The sequence below is a fragment of the Engraulis encrasicolus genome, chromosome 17 (assembly GCF_034702125.1).
Source record: "Engraulis encrasicolus isolate BLACKSEA-1 chromosome 17, IST_EnEncr_1.0, whole genome shotgun sequence".
Lineage (NCBI taxonomy): Eukaryota > Metazoa > Chordata > Actinopteri > Clupeiformes > Engraulidae > Engraulis > Engraulis encrasicolus.
Window position 1 is genome coordinate 8603947 of NC_085873.1, and position 21963 is coordinate 8625909.

The following is a 21963-nucleotide window of genomic DNA, read 5'->3' on the forward strand; positions in this document are numbered from 1 at the left end:
TGCATGAACAAGACATTTGCGAATGCCTAAATTTTTTTTTGATTTTGCTTAGTACAGGCCTTACAAGTTACTTATACAGGCATTAACATTGTATGTGTTAGTGCTTATAGATGTAACGCTAAAATTAAGTGTTAGCAAAGTTTTATTCAATATCTGGCAAAAGCACAAGTCATGCCGAAGCATGCTAAAAAAAAACATGAAAACTATGGTTTACTATGGTCAATTTTTGTAAGGGTTCACACCATCGGCAAATCTGCACAAATATGTAGACGAGCTGTGATAAATACATTAAGCCTGTGTGCAGCACCAGCAGTGTTGAGGAAAGAAATAAGACGTTCAAATCTCCATTTATCTCTTTTTACATACAAACGCAAAACCAGAGTTGTTGTGAGTAAGTCTTTTTTTTATTATATGTATTTTTCATAGACAGCAATAAACATTACACATCTACATTTAAATCTCAATTCACAATTCAGTATCTGTTGTTTTTGTGATGGTAAAGGGGCGTAGTAGCAGTTGTCTCGGGAACACTCCAATGTCTGTTCGAGCTGTGACGGTTCGTTCAACCGTGTGGGCTCAGTGCTTAAAATCCCCGGCCTCAAACCGTCTGAAGGGCGTTGAGATTTTGTAGCGTTTAATTGTTTTGTATTTTATTTTCTTGTTAACTTCTTTAGTGCTGCGCAATTTTGTCTTTGATATACTTTGTGCCATGCCTGTTGATTTTGCACAGGTTCCGCCAACTCTCGTGTCTTTTGGGTGTTACTTGCTGTGGACAGGGATCAGTGAGATGTAATAGACGTCCAAATAAGATAAAACAACAAAGAAGAACATTTCAAAATGAATTGTACTGAGGGACAATATGAGTGTCCAGGTATAAAACCATCACAGAGAGGCTGAGTCAAAGATGCAGAGAGGAATAATTACCATAGTTATTACATGCATTTTTGAATTCCCTTTGATTTACCATGATTGAGTGTATATAAGACATATTTTTGTCATTAAAATCATTGTATAGGTTCATGACATCATGAAATATATATCCGCTGTAGTCTCACTCTAGCACTCCAAGAATTACAGCTATTGAAAATTGACCATATTAAGAATGCTTAATGTGTGCAAATGATAGAGGGGTTTAACATTCTCCTATGCACCCGAGCTCACTTGAAATAGACCCAGAAGACATGGGAAACTGTCCTTTACTTACAGAAGTTGCAGAAGTCAATTCTTTTTGAAAGTAATAGAGTCTTGCACATCCTGTACTACAGTGAAAATGGACCATCCAACTTGTGTTAGCTCTAACTTCAAAAGTCAGCCTCCATGATGGCATGGGGGTGCAGTAGTGCATTGGTTAAGATGTTCTCACTCATCTGTAGAGTTAAATACAGTGCTGAATTATATATATGGGGTTTAAACAGCATGAGAAGGCACTAAACTTAACACCGCAGGAATGAAATGTCTTTGCAATCACACTGATACCCCAACCACAGATGGTGCAAAGATGTGCTCTTCTTGCAGACTCCCTACCCCAACTGCAAAATATTCTCATTAACAACGCAGATGCGCTTGGTCTAACTTGGACGCGCATAGAATCTTCAGGTGGAAGGTGTAGGTTTACGCTCGATTGACCACAGCTATCAGTCAATCAGAATCGAGAACCGGACCGCACTGTGTTAGATTAAGTGTATATATTTTTAAAAAGAACATGGGTCTGATTTAACAATATGATGCACAGTTGGAACATAGTTGTCAACTCCTCCTCTGTAGGTGCAAGAAAAGAAAACAAAAAATTCAACCTATGGGTCGGGACCCAACCTATGGGTCGCCAAAGATCCATAGAGGGTCGCGAAGCCCTCTTGATTTTAAGGGGTTTAATTTTAAATACCATATATAGCCCATGTTGAATACATGCAAGTGCTACAATAAACATTGATTTTATATTTGACCAAAGATGAATTGAGGGATAAAATAACTAAAATGAGTTTTCACAGAAAAGAGGGTATCATGTGACTCCCTCTTGTGCGGGCGCTTGCGCAGTTGGGTCACCAAAGCTTACAGTGGTAAAAACATGGGTCCCTGAAGAAAAAGGTTGGGAACCACTGGACTACACCACTGGCATCGCACACATTGTGCCCATAGGTTTGCTGGTCAAAACTGACCAGAATAACCTGTACAGCAAGAATTGCTGTATTGACAGCTGACATACTGGCATAACCCGTTCCTGTTGCTCCTACTACTAACTGGTGCAATTGCACAGGATGACTTGAGTGACCAAGGTTAACCTGACTACATTCCAGTACAACAGCCACACCAGACAGACCTCAACAAAGGAGCCGTGAGAATAGGATAAAGAGGGGACTCAAGGAAGACAACATCACCAATTCAAAGTTTGAATGTAAGTTTATTGTTGTTATATTAATATATCTTAATTGAGTTTTCAAATGTATGGAAAGCAGTCAACATGAACTAAATCAAAACAATGCAAATAGATGTATGATGCAAGTCTGTTCAGTATTCAATCTTATGCCAGCCCTATCTTTATACTACTCTGGCTATCGGCAGACTACATCAATCACATGTGAGAGTAACCATCAATTAATTTTCTCGTAGGGGAGGTCGATCTTAACTATTGAAAATGCTATCTAACTATTTTAAATGCTATATAAAGCTTGATAGAAGTGTGTGTGTGTGTGTGTGTGTGTGTGTGTGTGTGTGTGTGTGTGTGTGTGTGTGTGTGTGTGTGTGTGTGTGTGTGTGTGTGTGTGTGTGTGTGTGTGTGTGTGTGTGTGTGTGTGTGCGTGTGCGTGTGCGTGTGCGTGTGCGTGTGCTTGTGCTTGTGCATGTGTCAGTGTAGTTGATACACGGTCATTAGAAATGTGCAGTACATTAAGTACATAAATTATATACATTCAATATCCTGGCTACTCTCACTGCAAAATTCTGTGAGCATTGATCTGGCAAAGTTGCCATGTACCCTGCCTTTTCAGAGGAAATGAACCTGCGCCTGCAATGCCTCTCAATGCTACTGGGTGAAGGTATCAATCAGTCCAGTCTTTCCTCTTAGTTTTTTTCCAGCAGAAAAATGTAAATGCAGCTTTAACTTTAACTTTAATTCATTCGGAGGATCAACAATGACAACATTGGAAATGATTGTGCATGTTAACACATGTAACAATTAGCATTACACCAAAAAATATACCAAAGCAAAGAAAAAACACAGGTGCCTATCACACATACATGTGAACACACAGTAGATGGGAAATGAGTATTTTTTATTTGCCATTGTTTTTATTTACATTTATATTAATTCCATAATTTTGCTTTGTGTTTTGTATGCCATGCTTTTCTTTCCAAATTGTTTATGTACTCTTATTGTTATGTAGAGAAACCCGTTACTTCGAGTATGGTGGTGAGGGAGCTTTGAGGCTTTGCGTACATTGAACCATTTTGTTTAGGGTGTCTGACTTGAGACAATGACTGGAAATCTCATGAACCAACTCATCCAATTCTTTGTTTGCACTGGTGTTGCTCAAGTCAGACACCCTGAACATAGTGATTCAGAAAGGAAACTGCTGTTTTTTTTCTCTGTAGTCCAGCCCAACACTTAGTTACTAAACTGAGTTACTTCACAGAAATTAGTTAATTATGGGATTAATGTAAATGTAAATAAATACAACGATAAATAACATTTCTTAGCCTATTTCTCATTTATGTTAACATTTATGTGTGAGATTTCATATTCTCTATTAATTTGAAATGTAGTTAAATTCAAAATAACATTTTAAAAAGCTACTTTAAAAGTACAAATTACTCATGAACTCAGTGTAACTTGGGTAAATATAATCAGTTACTTTCTACCCTGGGAAAGATCACAGTGACCCAGGCTGTGTGTGTGTGTGTGTGTGTGTGTGTGTGTGTGTGTGTGTGTGTGTGTGTGTGTGTGTGTGTGTGTGTGTGTGTGTGTGTGTGTGTGTGTGTGTGTGTGTGTGTGTGTGCGTGTGCGTGTGTGCGTGTGTGTGCAAATTCCAGCAACAGACAAAGCATGTCTGGCTACTGTGTAGATCTGGTTACTGTGCTACTATAATTTAAGACATCTCATTCAGTAGAGAAGTAAGAAACATCCCCCTGTCGCCTTATGCACATGCAAAGCAAATGGCTTTATACAGGAGAGTATTTATTTGGACTCATTGCTGATTCAAATGTGTATGTGGAAACTGTTCTTTCGGATGACAACCACTATTGCACCTTTCTGGAACCCTGTGTTCAGACAAAGGTGCAAGCACGTACACATCATCAAATATCATTTCATTATGTAAACCATTAAAGAAGGTTCAAATGACACTTGTTTACTGTACAGATGAGATGATTGCGGATGCTACAGTATGACCAGTGCTTTAAATGGGCAGCTACTCACCGGTACAGAGTACGAGCAATAGTAATTTTGGACTTCTGAAGTACTGGGACTTTGGTGAGTTGAGTTTATTGTCTTGACTACTGATTATTTGTCACGTGTCTTCTTGTGCTGGCACAATTGGAAACTGCTCTTTTCTGTGTAGTAATAATAAGTACATGATAGTAAAAGAATGGAAAAATAAATAAAGAAACAGATGTCCTAAGTATTTAAAAAGTTGATGGCTTGAGGGAAGACGCTCTTTGTGTCCTAGATTTTATTGAATATGTTCTCCAAAGGGCAGGCTTTAATACATACTAAAGGGGTGGATTGTGTTGGTGAGTCTTGCTATGGGTGTAAATATGTATGTGTGTTAAACGTCATTCATAGGAGTGTTGAGTGTGATGTATTGTGTATGACTGTATGTATTCTGTACGGTAACTGTCAGTTCCACACCACAAGGAGGGGGTGTTGATTTTCTGTGTGGTAAATGTGATAAGTGATGTCAAGCCAAAGAATTTCAGTATGGTAGCCAGAAAAAGTCCTTCAGCACATCAACAGTGCAACAAAACTTCACGTCTCCTAAATGTGTGTAACTATTTGGCCATTTTCCCCTTTGAACTCCTTTCATCTGAACACCCCCTGCCCCCCTCCTTATCTCCTTATCAAGCGTCTCCTGTCACGTTACATGGGATGCAATCTCTCTCTCTCTCTCTCTCTCCACCAAAGGCATGGTCTCTTAGTTTAGTTGGAAATGTGGGAACATGGAGTTGTAGAACATAGGGCCTATATGTGAATCATTTCTTTAAAATGTGGGACATGGAGCAGCAGGAATAAGCTGTGGGACCATTGGGCTGTTAGACCAATGAGCTATGGGATAAATGGGCTGTGGGGACATAGAGCTGACCCCCTCTCTCCACGCATCTGCAGGAACTCCACAAGCAGAACTTTTCATTCAGAGTACTCAATCACTTGATGGTCCTGACCATGGGCCTAAACGTACCTGGTTTGATCACTCTTCTGGGCTTCTACGCGGTTGTCCTGGCAACAGGAATATGGGCCTCCAGGAGAGCAAAAGCAAAGGTGACCACAGGGACTGTCACCGAGGTGACGTTGCTGGGGGGACGCACCATCGGTATGGCCGTGGGAATTTTCACCATGACTGGTAAGAATCCTAACTCAGAGATGTCAAAAGTAAAAGTAAACTTGTTGTGTAAGTACAGATGGTGTAACTTCAATCTGCTCATTACCGTGCCGTGCCGTGGCAGCGTACCGTGATCATTACACCCTGTGGCCATTCGGAATGCGGGGGGCAGTATAGCACCGCTTTTGCCAGAGTATATACGGCTCTGGCTTTTGCAGAGCAGCGTCTGCCTGTGTTTGTGCGTCTGTTTGTGCTTCCGTGCTTGTCCGTCCCCCAGTTTTAGTAGTAGTAGAAATACAGTCAGCAAATTGCATGTTTTATTTAGCATTGGGCATTTGATAGGGCATTTGATAATAACACAAGTGTGAGCCCTAAACAAGACCACCATGTGAATTTAAACTCGACTTTTTTCTGTCTTGCATTCACCGTCTCCCAATCCGTCCCTAACTTATTTCGGCACTATTCAAGCCAGGAACGGGTATCCTCAGGATACAGAGTTTGCATACCTACTACAATTTGAACCGGTAAAGACAATTAAAACCGAGTCAATCAGACAGGAACACCATTGTAATTAAGTGTGCCCCGTAACGCCAGCATGAGAGAGATCGAATTTTAAATTTGGCGGCGACAATCTGTCTTCAAAACTGGCATCGGCCGCTTCCAATTTAGGACCATAGGCCTATTCAACCGTTTCCACAACCTCACTGATCACAGTTGCTTCATCTCTAATGCCAGGGCTAAGAATAACGAAAATAGCAAAACAGAGTAGGCTAATAAACCGTTATGGAGAGACTGAGGAGACATGAAATCAAGCGGCGGAGTTCGGACCATTTTGAGTGGACCGATGTCGCTTGCTTTGTGTAGCCCTATCAAGCAAGCCTGTCTGTCTCATTTGTGCGATGAGCACAAAAACACAAATTGAACCACTCGTATAGTGTGAGTCAAACAGACATGAACAACATTGTAGCCTAATGAAGTAGTGCCCCGTCATGTCAGCATGAGAGAGGGGATTTTACATTTGGCGACGACATTCTGTCTTTAAAACTGGCGCATGCCGCTTCCCCTATTGCAGGCTATTATGATCTACACTGTCGTTACCACAAAAAACAAGGTAGCACAACCTAATACTATTACTAGTCTATATATCTGGTAAATAGTAGGTTGAAAACGGGGGTATTATTGGTGCACTGTTTTTTTTGCGAAGCAGAGTAATCTGCTTCAGTGTAGCTCATTGTACGTTGATCCCTCCCTCAGTTTTAGGCTACAAGTGGAAAGAGTCAGCCAATTGCGCGTTGCACGTAACATTGGGCATTTGATAATAACACAAGCGTGATCCCTAAACAAGACCGCCAGTCGACGGTGTTTTGTTTTTATTATTCTGTCCTGCATTCACCGTCTCAATTCCGCTCCTAACTTATAAGTGATGACTGTTAATTATTTCTGCACTAGCCTATTCAAGTCAGGAACGGATATCCTCAGGATAGCCTACGGACTAATAGGTTGAAGACGTTTTTTTTGTATTGGTGCTTGTGAACATTTCATCCTTTCAATGCACTGTTGTGCGCGATCGACGGGATTCCGGTTAACTGGGGATGTGATTGACTTCACACGTGACAAGACATCTGTTACTCCAGGTGTGGCTAATCATATGTGATTAGGACTGCAAATTCAGTTGCTTCAGTGGAGATGCGAACCAAAAATATGACTGGGGAACTATGACTCCTTCGGAGGCTGGATAACCTGTCGCGCCACGACATGTCACAAAAGGCTGTGCAGTCCCGTGCACTGCACTGCACTGCTGTAACCCACCCCCTCCCCCACAGACAAAAAGTTCAACACCTTCTGAAAATTTTAGCCGCTTTGCATTAAGTTTTCGAGCAGACACTTGTCCACGGTGACGCAACATCGAAAGAGAAAAGCAGAGACTGTTCACAAATAACTGAATAAAGATTTCATTTAAAAAAAACCACAGCATTTGTATGAAAATGTGCTGGGTGACCACACTGCCTAGGCCTATCCAGATGAACGTATAGCAACAATGAGAAAGAGAGGGAGTGACGGAGAGAGAGAGAGCGATTAGCGCGTATCTCTGTGTGTGTGTGTGTTAGGGCTGCACAATTAATCGAAAAATAATCAAAATCGTGATAACATAGTGAAATCGAACTCATGATTTTAATCATGATTTAATCGTGGCAATAGTGACCTACTTTTGAGAGCATCCTTGAATCCAGAACATACTGGCAGGCTGGTGTTTCTGGCCTGAAATCTGTCCACTTAAGTTTCATGCTATTGCCTTTACATAATTATTACAATTCATTTTATTTTGCTCATCCGTATGTAATTCATTCTTGGTTATATTTCATCTTGTTATAATTTCCCAAAAAATCTGCAAAAAACAATAATCATGATTATGATTTTGACCAAAATAATCGTGATTTTGATTTTTCCCATAATTGTGCAGCCCTAGTGTGTGTCTCGGGGAACATTTGAAGTGAAAAAAACAACCCTCCCCCACTTCAGCATCAGATGTTGGTGGTCTACAAGTCAATCCTTGTTTACCCGACTATCTTGTAGCCCAGTCATGAAGTTCATAAAGCCATCGGTAGCCTATAGGCTAAGATATCCAAAATCCCTCCGCAAATTTCTGCATTGAGTTCATAGGCTAAAACAACTTTATTTAGGCCTGACTTATTTAGCTTACTTTATTAGCCTTATTTAGGCCTATTATCGTATTTAGGCTTTAACGTGGGCCTATTTTACAAAATATCGAAAGAAGGAAAAGAAACGACAGACAAGTTGAGGCTTACTGATCGTAGCCTATTACAGCAAATCGAACGTGCGCTTTATGAACACACTAGCCTGAGGGCAAACATCGGCACGATTGAGATAACCAGGCCATGCCAGGAATTCAACTACCTGGGCACACACTAAAATACTGACAGACTACAATTGCTTGGATCTTCAGTGGGTTTCGTGGGTCCGGGGGGATGGGTGGCCTACTGCCTAAACTGTAACAGTTTAAATGCGTCCTCTCCAAACAGAGTGTGTGTGTGTGTGTGTGTGTGTGTGTGTGTGTGTGTGATATTGACACCTGTCCTCCGCGACCGCGGATAGCCCCCACCTTTGCGCTTCTCATCTGGCTGTCACGCATCAACTGGAGGAGAGCGCGCAGTTCAAGGCAAGTGGCATGACTGCAATCGTCAACAGGCCTACTGTAGTCTAAACAGCTGTTCAATGTTCAGCGGTGTCCGTAGTCAAATTATCACAGCGGTGGTAGATGGTTTTTATGAAGACCTGGAGGTCTGATCTATCCTACTTTGCAGCAGACAAAAACCAACAGACAAAATTGCTGAGTAGTGCCTACGAATGATTCTCCTGCCATGATAGCGTTGGACTAACCAGAATAACCAATTTACATGTTGAATGTTGAGAGGAGGCATTTTGAAAAGTCGAAGACTTATTCACGAGGATATCATAGCTACCTTTCCTTGTCAATGTCCCATGCATTACAAAATATTCAAAAACCTCATCTGCGATAGGCTAAACACGATTTATCTAACACGCTTGAGGATAATATTGCCACCTTTCCCCTCTCCTGCGGTAGCCAGTTGCCTTCTCAGAAGAAGCAATCTTAATCGGAAAGAGTGCGCACTGTTCAAGACCCGCGGCAAGACTGCAATGGTCATCATGGTCCGTGGTGTCAGCATTCAGCCAAAACGGTGATAGGCCCTTTTTATATATATAAAAATATACCTTATTCGCAGCAGCCAAAATCAGTCAGACAATAAGTCCTTAACGAGTACGTGCAGGCTAGCGAATGCTCCTTCTACCAGGGTAAAGTTTGCAATTGGAGAGGGGTGATTGAAGGGGTAAATTAAGTCTGAAATCAAAATGATCAAAATACGGTCGATTTATTTACAATACCCTACATGACAGAACGAAAATGTGTAGGAGGTCAACAGAAAATAACCATAAACTGAGGACTATAGGCAACGTCAAAGTAAAATACAAACACGAAATCAAACAAAGCTTTTTTTTAATGCGGCAACACTGGTTAACAGCAGGTTTTACGCACACATTTCGAAGCGGTTTATCACAGATGCCGCTCTCTTCCTTGCTCTCCCAAACCCCAACGTACACTGGGTTTAATACTCCCTGCAATACTGGCCAGCTATTATTCAATCATCATTTCATTTGTCCATGCAAAGACCTTTACGCTGCGGTTAACTAAAAGTAGCCTCGGCCGAATTAAGGTAGGCTACAGCCTAACACAAAACGGTTTCCATCTGCACACAGATGCCACATATTAATAGGCTACCATACACAAAAAATGTAAAGCTAGCAAATGAAAATGAAAAGCATTTAAATTAACATCCCACTAAACAATCTCTTCCCCAAAGTCAAAGTTGAAACGGTGTGCGCTTCCGCCTCGCAGATTGACTGATTAAAGTGTGTTGATCAGTGCAGTGCGTGCAGGGTGTGTGCTCCGCCATGCACATTGAAGAAAGTTAACTTCAACATGTCAACAATGTCCCATGTGTCCATATGTAGTGCACAAAACATTAAAAGCATTGTGAGAGAACATGTTTGCCAGTTTAGTGCGAAGGGAGGAGAATCCGAGTGCAGAGAGGCTGCATGTTGACATTACATTTCATTTCGTTGGATGCTTGTCTCAAATGTCATTTTCTCTCATCACATGCCTTGGCTACTCGTTTTAAATGTGGATTTTACCCACATTAACCCGTATTACAGCGTTAAACCACATGCTACCCTGAAACACCGCTGCTTCCCCGAGTTTTACATTGCAAAATTTCCGACATTTCCTTCACTGACGCAGCGGTTGATGGCCAAAGACGCGGCGCATCCTAAAAACTAAACAAAACAATATAAGGGGGGAAACATGCAGCGCCGTTGGTCAAGCCTTCTTCCTTGGTTCATTTAATGATTATTTAGACAGGGCTTTTATTTGGAACCGGCCATTATCTGTCAAATATCCTCGTGCACCCGGCCCTTAAAAGGAACCCGGCCGCTAATTGGAACTCGGCTATTATATGGAACTTTACGGTATATTAATATGCCGTCAACATCGTCTAAAATATTCCATATGGTAATAAATGTTGCCTACCCATTTGCGCTTGAATGTGTATTGTGTGTATGCAAGAGAAAGTGTGTGTGTGTGTGTGTGTGTGTGTGTGTGTGAGAGAGAGAGAGAGAGAGAGAGAGAGAGAGAGAGAGAGAGAGAGAGAGAGAAACCTGAACATGCGCTACAACGTGGTAAAGCGTATAGCGAGCGCTCCCAAGTATAGCAAGCGCTCCCAAGTATAGCGAACGCTCCCAAGTGCCACCTGGCAGTTGTTTGGGTACACTGCAGCTAGGCCCAGTAAGTACCGAGGTGGATGACGTGGCATTACCTCGGTAAGGGTGTGCATTGTAGGGGGACCGACTGTACAACACTAGCACATGATATGACATAGCTGTTACAACAGTTATTCCATGTACCTAATGAGGTAGAGTCTGTTGATACTGAAAAGCACTAAAAACCTAAAAAGAACCCATCATAAATTTGATCCCAAGTACACAGGTCTACTGGTTATAACTTACCTGTGTTGGAAGGAATCCTTTTCACTTGTACTTCTTTTTTGTGTACAAACACAAATACAAGGCCAACCCATTGATATACATACAAACTTCTACTCCTGTATTTCCACATATCAGAGAAATACATTGTATCATACTGTATAGTGGTAGCTTTTTTGGTTTATTTTGGTGTACATTAGTTAATTAATTTATTCATTGTTTTAATTATCACTTTTATTTTTGCAATACTTTTCCTGTCAACCTGCTGAGGCCCCCTTAGCATCCCTTTCCTCGTGGACCCCCGGGGGTCCTGACACCCACTTTGAAAACCAGAGAGCGCTCAACATACTGTACCTGTGTAGATCTTCCACACTGCTCCACTGTGGAGACTCCACAAGCTACACACACGTCTGGTATTTTTGGAAGCTCTCCCATCTCAATGTGATTTCCGTTTCAATATGAAAGGCACCTTGCGTCGAGGAGTCACACAAGAACTGTTTTGTAGAATACACCACTTTTTGATTATTTAAAAGATGTACGTAGATACATTTATTTTATTTGTCTCAATTTTCTTTTTCTGACCATGCAAGCTATGGCGTTTGTTAGAAGCAGCCACTGTACCACTTTTTTTGTTTTTAAATTTTAAATGATTTTCAAGGAATTTGTTGACACATGCTCCCCTCCCCCTGACTTAGTGAATGGAGCCAATGAAGCCATGCTAGTATACAGGTTAGTGCAGGGCTGTGAATCATAAGGCCCGGGGGCCAGATGAGGCCCACCAGATGGTCCCAGACTTGCAGAGAAAAAACATAATAATGTGAAAAAAGAAGTAAATCTCTTGACCAATGAAAAGACTTACCTTCAGATGTCATTGTATTCAATGAAAAGACTTACCTTCAGCACCAGTGTTAAGTTTTTCATCCATTTCTCAATTTAGTCTTAGTCTTGTGTCAAAGTCCATTTCATTTATATATTGTGTGTACTTGGATTTATTTTGATCTGTCAGTTAGGGCACCTAGGTCAGAACATCTGCATATTTAAACAGCTTGAATTCATTGATGCTGCATGTAATCTCATTGGTGTATGTTGAGAACAAGATGGGAGACAAGACACAACCCTGTGGGACTCCAATGTTAAGGATGATGTTGCAAAATGTTACACCCTACAACAAGCTTTGATCTCCACATGAACAGAGTCAGATGGTTCATGTGAGCGTATGGAGCTTGGAAGCTGATCAAGGTTTTTCATGCCCTGTATGCTGTATCCTGTATTGCATATAACTTTGATCATCTTGAAGTCCAATTCTTGTTGGTGTCTTGTATACCATTTTCATAGTAAAAAAAACTTCTACTGTTGCAGCCCGCTCAGTCCAGTGGGTGCCTCTGCTCTTTCATCAATAATTCTGAATTTCAAACTCATGTCCTGTATGCTGGTCGTTTGCATATAACATGCTGTGAGAGAAGAAGAAACGTAAAAATGGGCGGAGTAATAAGTAGGATAGCATGTCTAACATGTGTGGTAATCTGGCCCTGCCCGCAAGCAACTCCTCAATGTTGACACCCATCACATGCTTTTGTGCTGCGTCATGTAGGCCCTGAGGCCTTGTCCTTGAGGTCTTAAGTTCCATTAACAACTAAAAAGTACAGGTATAATTTTCTTTCTATATATTTCATTCTTTCTTTCTTTCTGTATTTATTCTCACAGCTACCTGGACTGGAGGAGGGTTCATTCTTGGGGTTGCAGAAACTGTTTATACTCCAGGAAAAGGCCTTGTTTGGGCAATGCCACTCCAATTTTCCGTCACATTCATAATAGGTAAGTTTAACCAGTGACATAGAAAAAAGAAATGGCCATTCATGTTATTATATTATTATTGTAGTCTGTTTCCATGTTTATAGATATACATATAACACTACAGTTACATTGCGTTCAGCCTATTGACATGACCAGCCTGGCACGTCACCATGTTGGTATGGGGTCCCTTTATTTTCAACACTGTCAACACTTTGAAATTACTTCATGATGTCATCAACTGATGTTCATACAAACAATGTCACTCCCAATAAAGATGGCAAATAGAGATTTGTATTCCCATGAACGAACAATTTATTAATATACTTAAATATTTCATTTATTCGAATAGACAGACATACTCAGTGCAATATCTAATGGTCTATGCTATGACCGTTGTTTAATCTTGCACATGCCAAACCCATTATATATTCAACCGTCATACGATTTTTATGTTCTTTTATTCATATCTTTTAATTTGTCATTTTACATACTGTGCATGAATATTTATTTTTAGCCTACACATACAGACATACCCTAACTTAAGCAAGCTAATTGTCTGGGCACAGTAACATTTCATCTCAATCTCGACTAAAGCCGGTGGAATATTTGTAGAATGTTTCACATGCTCTGACCAAAGACTGAATACTACATGCTTCCAGAGCACAAAGAGACAAGGTCAGTGTAGAGAATCTCACAGTTCAGGATCTAATTGTGACTTGTCCTCGACAAATTACTTTTGTCTTCCCTTTATTTGTATTTATTTATTTGTAATATTTTATTTATTTATTTTGCAGCTGGTTTGGTCTTCGCTAAACCTATGAGGGAGAGGAAATATGTGACAATGATGGATCCTTTTCAGATCAAGTATGGCAAAGTGGTGGCTACTTTGATGATCATCCCTAACATCGCTTCAGAGATTCTTTATTTTGGTTGCGTACTTTTGGCACTGGGTAATAAGAAGGATTCATTAGTTATCATTGTATTTTCTGTTTAGACATGGCCCTTGTTTTAAACAGTGTTGCCAGATTGGGCGGGTGCCCGCTCAATTGAGCTACTTGGGTTGAGCGTCTGTGGGTAAAATCGGGAAAAATTGGCCATTTGGCGTATTTTTTTTCCAGCCGTTTTGGGCCCATAGAAGTCAATGTAATTTGTTGAATTTGGGCGGAATTTAGAGCATTTTGGCGGTTTTTGAGAACCTTTTGGGCGGGATTTGATCAGACACATCTGGCAACACTGGTTATAAACATCCTGTCACCAGAATGGCAATGGCCAAATCACAATGTGTAACTTAAGGCTCTGTGTAATGTTGTAGCAATGTACTTCTATGGTAGTAAAGTCTTTTCAACGCACATTACAGCGTTCCACTGGCAGAACAGTGTGCATCGCAAAGCTACGCAAAATCTATCCTGTAATGACAAATAACATAGTGTCAAAAATGTAAAGGTTTCATTAAAGGTACACTGTGCAGGAAATGGTCTAAAAAGGTACTGCAACTATGCTGCTCATTGAAACTGGGTTGCCTATTGCCAAATTTGATCAACTTTTCATGAAAGTTAACTAAGGCCCAATCTCAATTCACCCCTTGGGGTAGGGGTAAGGGGGAGGGCTTTGGATAGGCAGGCTCCGTTTGGAGAGGTAAGGGGTAGGGGTAGGGGTAGAAAAATAGTAATAGTAATAAACTAGTATTTTCTAGTATGGCCAAAGTAGAGTCATTTTTGCTGCTAAAAATGGCTATTTCTGGAAATTCAAAATGGCTTACCATGGAGAAGATCCCCCTTTTCATTATGAAAGGTGCAATTTTTCCAGTCATAATGAATACTTGTAATGAAAAAGGTAACATTAGTGAATGTGTAGCATGAATTCTTGAAATAAACAACTGAAAATCTTACACAGTGTACCTTAAAAAAATCCTTGAATGTGATTGGGGAAATACTTGTCTGATATTGTTAATGAGGTGCTACGTTCACTATTCACAGATTCAATAAGGTTGATATTACAGAGTCTGGTGAGTGCGTCCATGTGAGCAGCCATTGTTGCTGCAGCAACTGTAGTGTTTCGTGTATTTTTCCCCTTCTTCACCACATTTAAATATTTATGTCATATCTCTGAAAATCCCACAATCCTGATCGGCTCTTCCACATTTTGGTTTGGGAGCAGAGCAGATCCAAAGGTCCTCCAGACCCTTACGAGAGCTCATGATGTTCAGCAGAGTCAGGCAATGTGGTATCTGTTTTGATGCGCTAATCCTGTAAGTGTAAACTGAGTATACTGTCTGGATTATTTTACAGGGGGAACGACAAGCTCCGTTCTCGATTTGCCATTCGTCTACTCTGTGGTCATATCTGCAGCAGTAACGATCATCTATACTCTCCTTGGAGGTTTCTACTCTGTGGCCTACACTGATGTCATTCAGTTGGTCTTTATTTTTGCTGCATTGGTAAGTACATTTAACCCATATTCAGTGGGGAGGTCTAAAAAGGATCTTCCGTCCCCCATTTACCACTTTCTGCTTGATACATAACATAAGAAAGCATTGACAGTCATGTTTTTTTGTCCTGCAGTGGCTGCTTGTACCATTCATCTTTTTGAACCCTATCCCTCTTGACATCAGCGTCACAGCCTTGAATCACACCTACCAGCCACCTTGGATTGGACAAATACCGACACAGGACATTGGAAAATGGCTTGATGAATTTCTTGTGGTGGTACATAGCCAGTGTGTTGATTAGAGCATATCTTTTGGCATGAACGAAGTCTAGAAAAACAGGATGTACTAGTTAAAACAGAGGCAGAAATCCAAGGTTCAGATCGCAAACTATTCTCTACGGAAGATGAGCAAAATCATATCACTATGGGAGATGTGCTTAGCAACCCTGAGATGTGTAGCATCATAAGTTGGGCGAGCTTGGACACTTTGTCCGATAACCTCTCTGTCCGTTTTTGGACAACCCACTTCTGTGGCCAGTTTAATTGAACTAAAATGTCAGATCATTGCATGTCTATTATACAAATAATATAGTATTGTTCGTGACATAATCCATTTTAATTTCAACATGTATTACTGTAACAGTGTGTTAATATATTTTCTGGTCAGAGCTTTGGAGGACTTGCAACACAGTGCCTCCATCAGAGAATCCTGTCCTCCTCATCAGCGGCGAGAGCACAGGTCACATGCTTTATTGCAGCTGTGATGATCATCATCCTGGGAGTTCCATCCGTTCTCATTGGAGCAGTGGCAGCATCCACAGGTACCAGGTGCTTGTCTGTGGCTAGCTAACGACACACGGTTCTGAGGCTGCATTCGAAATGGAAGGCAGCGGTGTGATTACTAAGGCCGAATCCCATTTCTAATCTCTAAGCTTACCCCTACGCCTACGCCTTCCCCTTGCCACTCGTCCCTTCAAATGGAGCAGTAAGGGGTAGGGCTTGAAACGTAACCCCTATGAATTGACACATCCCTTCAACAATCAAGGAATAACATCTGTAGCGTTAACAAAACAGCCTCTCTATGGTTAAACCAACGATACTGCTTGTAATTACTTGCGCAACAATTTAAAAAAGGATAACGCTTTTGCGCGACCCTCGCAAAACCTTCATGACTTCCATGCATTGTGTTGACATCAAACTTAGTAGAATGGAATAATTATTACCACCCAATAAACCGTCAATTACAGGGAAAATACTTATATTTGTGTGCTATTGTGGATTCCGTCATCTTCATTTTGATGGGGGAGAAAACCTTCCCCTTACGCCTACCCCTCTGTCTTAAAGGGGTATGCCACTATTTAGCAACATATTCCCTCTTTTAACTTGTCTTAAAGCAAGACAACGCTTAACATGAAAAACAAGGCACTTTACCACCTTTATAAACCCTGGCCAAGGAGTTTAACGGTATTAAGTCCCAAAATAGTGGCATACCCCTTTAACGTGAATTGGCCCGCCACGCTCAAAATGGAGGGGAAGGGGAAAGGCATAGGGCTAAGGGGTGAAATAGGATCCAGCCTAACTCTCTGAATAGACATTTGTCTAATAGATATGACTTGGGTCGTAAAGGTATCTTCTAAAACAGCAGTCCCCAACCACCGGGTCGCGGACCGGTGCCGGTCCGTGGACTATTTGATACCGGGCCGCACGACATAAGTTTTTTTTTTAATCCAGAAGACATGCCTTTGTTATGAACTGCAGTGCAGAAGTTATCTCAAATATAACTTTAAGTATTGCCATATTAATATTTGCATTAGAATAGACGTAGCACAAGTAGGCTATTTTAATTTTCAATAACAAGCAAACTTTTCTTTGAGCCGTCCAATCACTAGTTGAATGTCAAATGCGCCAGACGTAGGCCTATGCTGCGAGGCCTTATTTCAATGCTGCAATGCAAAGTGGATGGTGACCGTTTTGCAGTGTTGGCTGTCTTCTCCGGCTCTTTCTTTTCAGGGCTTTTGAACGTTGCGAAGCAAACTTTAGGGAGCTATTTTACAAATCCACTTCTATCATTTGTGTTGCTATTTTAGTTTCGTGTAGTTCAACGCTGTGTTACGAATGTAATTGCGTTGCGAGACATGTCTTGTGGTTGCAACTAATAACGACCAACACTTGTTTCAGGAGCTCCTGAAAGTCAGCGTTAGCAGAAAATCAGGCGATGACATGCAACCTTTTGCCTTTTTAAAAACATTGCACATAAAACCACATGCACTCGGACCGCGGTAGAATCAAACGGTTATGCAGCAGTCCACACGCGACGCGAGGGCACGAGCTGCTAGTGGCAAACTTCAGCGGTATCAAACTCCAGCTTCCAACTATTCCCCGTGTTGTTCGAAAAAACAATGACGACTGCTTGTTGGGAAACAGTTGACCTTGAATTAATAGAAGCGCCACTTAACCAGGAGACCTATAACCCAGTCATACATAGCCCTGAATTTCCCTGCGCACAAATGTCCTCAATGAAAACGAACATGGCCAAAGACAACGCATATTCTCGCATGGTGAAAAATAGTAGCAATAGGCCTATGTAGTAGCCTAGTTTTGGGTGATCTTCCTTGCACCAATAGCCCTATGACCAAGAATGGCTCCAAAAATTAGTGGGTTAATTGTCAGTTTAATAGTCAAATACTAAATGTTAATAATAATAATAATAATAATTGTATTTGTATAGCACTGTGTCATACAAGGCATGTAACTCAAAGTGCTTAACAAATGGGAAAAAAAACATTGTTAGAGATAGATTTAAAAGGAGAGGTATAGAGGAGAGGCAGAAAAAGCAGGAAGGCAGAGGAAGAAGAGATAGACAGAGAATGTAGAGTCAGAAGGTCAATGTAGGATAGGACCAGGATTCTTAGATGTGTAAGGTCCATAGTGGCTGGGCCTATCATAAGTCATAGATAGTCACACAGAGATTGGGCGCTCAGGTGCGGCCCCTGGTGGCATCAGGGGTGAGGAAAAACTCCCTTTCGCTTGATTCATAGTTTGTAAGGGGGAAAAAAAGCTCAGTGAAGTCTGAGAAAAAAAAGACCCCCTATAGTCAGGAAGAAACCTCAGGCAGAGACCAGCGGCCACCTAGGGGAGCCCCCTGCCAGGGCTGGTTGCGAGTAGTAAGGGCGCTGCGGCAGCTGGGACACTATGACGCCTTGGCAGCTAGGAGTTGGCAAGGATGAAGAGGTGGGTCTTCAGCTGCTTCTTGAAGGAGTCGACGGAGGTGGCTGATCGGATCTCGATGGGGAGGGCGTTCCATCTCTTGGGCGCATAGCAGGCAAATGCGGCGTCGCCGATCTTCTTCTGCGGGGGGGTGGGGGTCCTTAGCAGCTTGGCATCAGTGGACCTGAGAGCTCGAGCAGGGGCATAAAAAGAGAGCATGTCTGAGATGTAACTGCAGGGAGCAAGTCCATTTAATGCTTTAAATACTGTGAGCAGAATCTTAAAGTCGATTCTGTATGAGACAGGTAACCAGTGCAGATCTGCCAAGACAGGAGAGATGTGCTCTCTCATTCTGGTTCTTGTTAGGATTCTTGCCGCAGAATTTTGAATGAGTTGCAATTTGTCAATTAATTTTTTTGGGAGACCAGAGAAGAGAGCATTGCAGTAGTCTATCCTACTGGTGACAAAGGCATGAATAAGTTTCTCAGCGTCTTGTCGGGGGGCCAAGCCGCGCACTTTGTTGACATTTCTAAGATGGAAAAAAGCAGATTTTGTTATCTTGTTGATGTGAGGCTCAAAGCTCAAATCCGAGTCTATGACCACACCTAGGCTAGTAACCTTATCTTTAATGTGCATGCTTAGGTCACCTAGGCTTGAGTGGAGTTTTGCACGTTTTTCCTTAGGCCCAATGAGCAACACTTCAGTTTTATCCTCATTTAATTTTAGGAAGTTACTGTTTATCCAATCTGTGATGGCAGACATGCATTTAGTCAAGGCATGAATGGCAGTGGTTTGGCTAGGCTCGACAGAGATATATAGTTGAGTGTCATCGGCATAGCTATGAAAATCAACATTGTGCTCTCTGATGATGGAGCCCAGGGGCAACATATAGAGAGAGAAGAGGAGAGGGCCCAAGCAACTACCCTGAGCAACTCCAAAAGGCACATCATACTTGTTGGAGACGTGTTCTCCGATGGTGACAAAAAACTGCCTTCCTGTAATATATGTTTTGAACCACTCTAAGACGTGACCGGACAAGCCTACCCAAGATTCAAGGCGGTCAATTAGTATGTTGTGGTCTATCGTGTCAAAGGCGGCACTGAGGTCGAGGAGGATAAGTGCTGAAACTTTGTTTGCGGCAGTGCTGAGCCTAAGATCACTTATTATTTTGGTTAGTGCTGTTTCGGTGCTATGGTTGGCTCTAAAGCCTGATTGGAATTTTTCCAAGATATCATTCCCAGCCAGATGTTGATTAAGCTTTTTAAATACAACTTTTTCTAGTACCTTGCTTATAAAGGGGAGGTTTGATATAGGTCTGTAGTTGTTTAAAGAATTCTGATCTAAATTTGTCTTTTTTAGGAGTGGCTTTACCATGGCTGTTTTGAATGAGCTTGGAAAAATGCCTGTAAGCATAGAGGTGTTAACAATTTGCAGTAAAGGTGCTGCTAAGCAACCAAGTATGTTTTTTAGCAGATGTGTGGGGATCGCGTCAAGGCTGCAGGTAGACTGCTTACTTTCCCTGACTATTTTACAGAGGTCGTCCTCTGTAATTGGACAAAACTTTTGGAAGCTCTCAGGTCTCCTAGGGGGGTTTAACCCTCCCCTGTTATGTTTAAATGTAGGCTGTTACACATTTTGAATGGAGTGAAGGAAAAGGATTAGACCTTAGACCCTATTGATACTATTATTAGGCCTATTAAAATAATAACAATGATATTTATAGTTATTATTGTTGTTGTTGTTGTTGTTGGTTATAACGCGTGACTGCCGGTCCGCGAAAAAAAAATGGGACTCAAACCGGTCCCTGGTGGTAAAAAGGTTGGGGAACCCTGTACTAAAACATTCATTTCAAATGGCACTAACTAGAGTGCTGGAGTGTTCAATATACTCTGGGATTTTGACACCCCATTCTTTATTGTGTATCTCCCAGATTGGAATCAAACAGACTATGGTGCCCCTTCTCCATACGATCGTGGAGAAGCCTATAGCATCCTGCCCATCTGTCTGCAGTATCTCACCCCTCAATTTGTCTCCGTCATTGGGATCGCCGCTGTGGCTGCAGCCGTGATGTCCTCAGCAGACTCTATGCTCATCTCCGCCACGTCAATGTTCAGCTCCAACATCTACAAGAACATCAGAAAACAGGTTTTGTACAGATTACATTACATTACATTACATTACACTTAAATGACACTTTTATCCAAATCAAATTACAGTTATTTTCTTACGTACAGGGTATTGGTTACAGGCCCTGTGGAACTAAAATACACTCCTATCACTCACAGGCCTCAGACCGAGAGATGCAGTGGGTGATCCGCATCTCTATTGTTGTGGTTGGTGTGGTCGGCACAGCTCTGCCCTTCCTAACCAACAGCATCATAGGGCTTTACATCCTGGCGGCGGACGTTGCATACTGCGTAATCTTTCCTCATCTGGTCTGTGTCGTCTTTTGCCCCGTCGCCAACGGTTATGGGGGCGCCATGGGGTATTTCCTGGGTATCCTGCTGAGGTGTTTGTGTGGAGAGCCAACCATTGGACTCCCAGCGGCCATCCATTTTCCGGGTGGTGAAACAGTCGATGGTGTTTACATCCAGAGAGCACCTGTCCGGACAGTAGCCATGCTTGTCACGCTGATCTGCGTCCTGTTTTTCTCGTACATCTTTGAGCAACTATTCCACCGTGATGTACTTCCTAAGCGATGGGACATCCTTAAGGTCAGCCATGTGACCACACCACCACAGAGGCTGGAACAAGCGAGCAGTGACGCCGATGGACAAATGGAGACAATGATGTCAGCATCTGACACAGGCCATTTGGAGTGGCCGCAAGTAGAAGAAAGCACAAAGCTGTAGTATACTGACAATGGAGCAGAATATTGGAGTGCCGACTGTGGACTGTGTGTTTCCCCGTATGATTTCCTCTCTGTATTTGTGCATATGTGTGTGAGCAGGGCCGGATTAACATGGTCTGGGGCCCCTAGGCTACAGGTTGCTGTAGGCCCCCCCTGAAAGCATATTTCCCGACAAATGTACATAGGCTTAATTCCTAGATCATAATTATGACACTGTCTAACATGTCTACCAACTGCACTCAAGACAACAAATTTTCACTTTTATTCGATCCGGGCCCCCTGGCAGGTGGGGACCCCTAGGCTACAGCCATATCTAGCCTGTGTGTTAATCCGGCCCCGTGTGTGAGTGTGTGTATGCGTTGTTTGTGAATGTTGTTTCCCACTCCCTCGTGTGTCAATCGTGTTTGGGATGGGTTTTGATTGGGGGGAGGTGTCGGGGCGGGAATAATTAAGGGATTAGATAATTAAAGAATGCTCAAGCAAGAGGGTTTTTTTGATGTTACTAGATCTGGTCATATTTGTATATCTCGTCATGGAGAAACTGGATAAAATATGATTGGTCTCACTCAAACTCAC

General features: G+C 41.9%; 1 protein-coding gene across 1 annotated transcript; it reads left to right on the top strand.

Annotated features, from left to right (window-relative positions):
* The first annotated feature begins 5374 nt into the window (after positions 1-5374).
* Positions 5375-21731, top strand: LOC134467768 (high affinity choline transporter 1-like). The gene is made up of 8 exons (XM_063221674.1): positions 5375-5552; positions 12813-12923; positions 13697-13852; positions 15191-15339; positions 15464-15607; positions 15997-16150; positions 20467-20681; positions 20822-21731. The coding sequence occupies exons 1-8, from the start codon at positions 5375-5377 to the stop codon at positions 21386-21388; spliced, it is 1674 nt and encodes a 557-aa protein (XP_063077744.1). The 3' UTR covers positions 21389-21731.
* Positions 21732-21963: the final 232 nt, after the last annotated feature.

What these genes read in the sequence shown, in the direction of transcription:
- LOC134467768 (XM_063221674.1), top strand. Translation starts at nt 5,375, where the DNA reads ATGGGCCTAAACGTACCTGGTTTGATCACTCTTCTGGGCTTCTACGCG. An exon ending in TCTTTATTTTTGCTGCATTG is followed by an intron (nt 15,340 to 15,463) that starts GTAAGTACATTT and finishes TTTGTCCTGCAG; the next exon opens with TGGCTGCTTGTACCATTCAT. An exon ending in AGCAGTGGCAGCATCCACAG is followed by an intron (nt 16,151 to 20,466) that starts GTACCAGGTGCT and finishes TGTATCTCCCAG; the next exon opens with ATTGGAATCAAACAGACTAT.